The 2,602-nt window shown below is 44.0% G+C and overlaps 1 protein-coding gene across 1 annotated transcript in view; it reads left to right on the forward strand.

The window, feature by feature from the left end:
• Window positions 1-2,602, forward strand: part of LOC119588850 — a gene marked incomplete in the record, with an annotated part of 17,740 nt that overhangs the window by 12,300 nt on the left and 2,838 nt on the right. The window contains 5 exon segments of the mRNA XM_037937491.1: window positions 187-432; window positions 616-773; window positions 1,499-1,669; window positions 1,766-1,972; window positions 2,312-2,486. Of these exon segments, the coding sequence (XP_037793419.1) occupies window positions 187-432; window positions 616-773; window positions 1,499-1,669; window positions 1,766-1,972; window positions 2,312-2,486 (957 nt within the window).

The following is a 2,602-nucleotide window of genomic DNA, read 5'->3' on the forward strand; positions in this document are numbered from 1 at the left end:
CTATATGGTAGTACCATCTTTGACTGAGATCGAATCTTTGTCAAAATAAACTCGAACATGAAGCGTGTGAAACGTTTTTGCCATGTGTTTTTCACGGAAAAATACCATGAAATAAGGACCGACGGGAGGAGATACAGAGACGAAAAAACTACTCGAGAATAATACCACAAGCGTCCCTTCCAACAGCTACTGACCCTGTACAAGCGCGGCTACAGGACCCTAAACGGAAACGTCGATGAACAGGCGAGGGACTTCTCGAGAATCCTGCAGGAGCGAAGCACACCGATCCTGCCGGGCGAGAGAGCTAGCCTCTGGCAGATCTTGGGGATGCTGCAAAATGCCGGGAGGAGGATGGGATCTCTCATCTCCCAGAAACTCTTCTTTGAAATCGTACATGAAATAATCAAAGACTATGATAATTTTACGTTGATGGTGAGCTCCCTTTTTCATCTGAATTATTCATATGCAGTCTTAAGGAAGGAGTTCAGAAGTTGGTTACCTGTAATACGGTTCTCGAAAATTAGGTCATGCTTTTAAAAAGGAATAAATATAACTATTTTAAGAAATTCGGCATGCTAAAAACCGCCGTTTATCGATGCATTTTTTCCCCCAAAGGATGTTGTCAGAATGAATGAGCCAATAAGGATGTATCTGAAAGCAGGTCTCAACGCCATCCAACCGGAAGGTCAGGTCACTCGCCTTCCCCGCTTGCTTGCCAAGAGGGAGGTCGTGACAGGTCGGCAGACGTTCGAAATGGAGGGTTCAGAGCCAAGGTAACGGAGGTCATTGCTATATTACTTTTATACAGAGACTAAAAGCCTCGTGAAAAGAAAAAAAAATATTGGTAATTAATATTAAAGGTAATTCATGTTTTTTTTTAAAATATTTCATCATTTTTTTTTTCAAACAGTATCCCTAATCATTTAAAAAATATATGCACTGTATTGCTGTAGTTACCATGGGTATAGGATTCCTGATCTAATAATGTTATTGGGGAAAAGAAAAGCTGTTTGTTCCTGCTACTCAAAAGCACTTGTTGAACAGGGCAGACCTTCGTCAGAGCTTCCAGCAAATTCGCGAAATATATAAGTAAGCTAAAAAAAAAATACTAAACTAATTTTCATAATGGACTTCTCTGGCGATGAGTCATTTATTTGGATCACATATCTATGAAATACACAGATGAGGTGTCATCACCAACCTGAACAAATCGATTGGCTCCTGGGACGCACCCAACATACCCATAATTTTTCATCACAGCCTGTTAGTAACATTATTTGTATTATTGTGACAAACCGAGAAACCAACGAGCAAAAACATGACCTCTGTTGGGGGAGTAATCTTTACAAGCAAAACACTATACCACAAAATGGAAGCCTGCAGTCCTTCCATATGAGGCATTGTGATAGTAATAATATTTATCAAGACGTTATATGCATATATTTATTTTTATGTTAGTGTCTCCCTTTAACCCTTGTACTCTTCTCCCACCCAACAGGAGCGACACCTCTCACGGAACCCCGACTGTGCAGGTGAGCCTTGAAGAGACCGACGCTTTGGAGGCGCACGCCATGACGCAGCCGAGAAGACAAGTCCGAGTGCCAGATGTGAGTCTGGCAGTAGGGGTTGTCACTTATCTAAACCCTGGACTTGTTTTTGACTATGATTGGTTAGTAGTTTAGCTGTGTATTTTTTACGGATTGCGATAACTGTACTGTGTGAAGAGATTCTGTGAATGGTTCACGTCAACCTCCTGTGTTCGCAGGGAGGTACGTGAAGGACCAGTGAAACAAGCCGGGTACCTCGTGGAGATCGTGTGGGGCCTGAGTGCGGCCTCCGGCAGGAACTTGACGTCATCTGAAGTACATTCACGTAGGATATCTCCTCCCAACGGTGGCGCCACGATCAAGGTTCATGGATTTTCTTCTGTCTTGCGGCTCCACTACCCTGTCTGTCCTCGCGTGAAGAACTGGTACGTGTGTCGTCAGCTGTTGTGGTTGACAACCTTTCAGCGCTTACTTGCAGATATAAACTGACATTATCATGTGTCTTAATATGATTTTAGATCTTGATGTCAATGGTAGTGGATATAGCATTCACCTGCTAAGAAAGTTTCATAGTAGAAAGATATATAGTGTCATGTTGACAGTTGTATTGCTAAAGGAGCTGAATTTTCCTCCTGGAGGTAGTTAGGAATCACTCCATTATTTATTCATAGTTCCTTCCATAAACCTGTTACATATACGTGCAAATATTTTATTTTAGATAATAAAGTAAAAACAAAAAGTATTGCACAAGATGTTTACTTCAGGCAGCTGAAGTGCGGACAGCCCCAACACGACGACACAAACATCAAGTGGGACTTCGGGATGTGTTCGGTAGATAGCGAAGGCAGCGGCTCAGAAGGTGGATGTGTCTGCGAGTGTCGGGGCGAGGGCTTGTTTGGCCTCGTGCTCGTCAACGGAACGGACGAGAGAGTGACGGAGGTAGGCCACAGGGCGAGAGGGAGAAGGGGGCGGGGCCACAGGGCGAAAGGGAGGAGGGGGCGGGGCCACAGGGCGAGAGGGAGGAGGGGGCAGAGCGATAAGGACACGCGATTTTT

The sequence above is a fragment of the Penaeus monodon genome, chromosome 24, assembly GCF_015228065.2.
Source record: "Penaeus monodon isolate SGIC_2016 chromosome 24, NSTDA_Pmon_1, whole genome shotgun sequence".
Classification (NCBI taxonomy): domain Eukaryota; kingdom Metazoa; phylum Arthropoda; class Malacostraca; order Decapoda; family Penaeidae; genus Penaeus; species Penaeus monodon.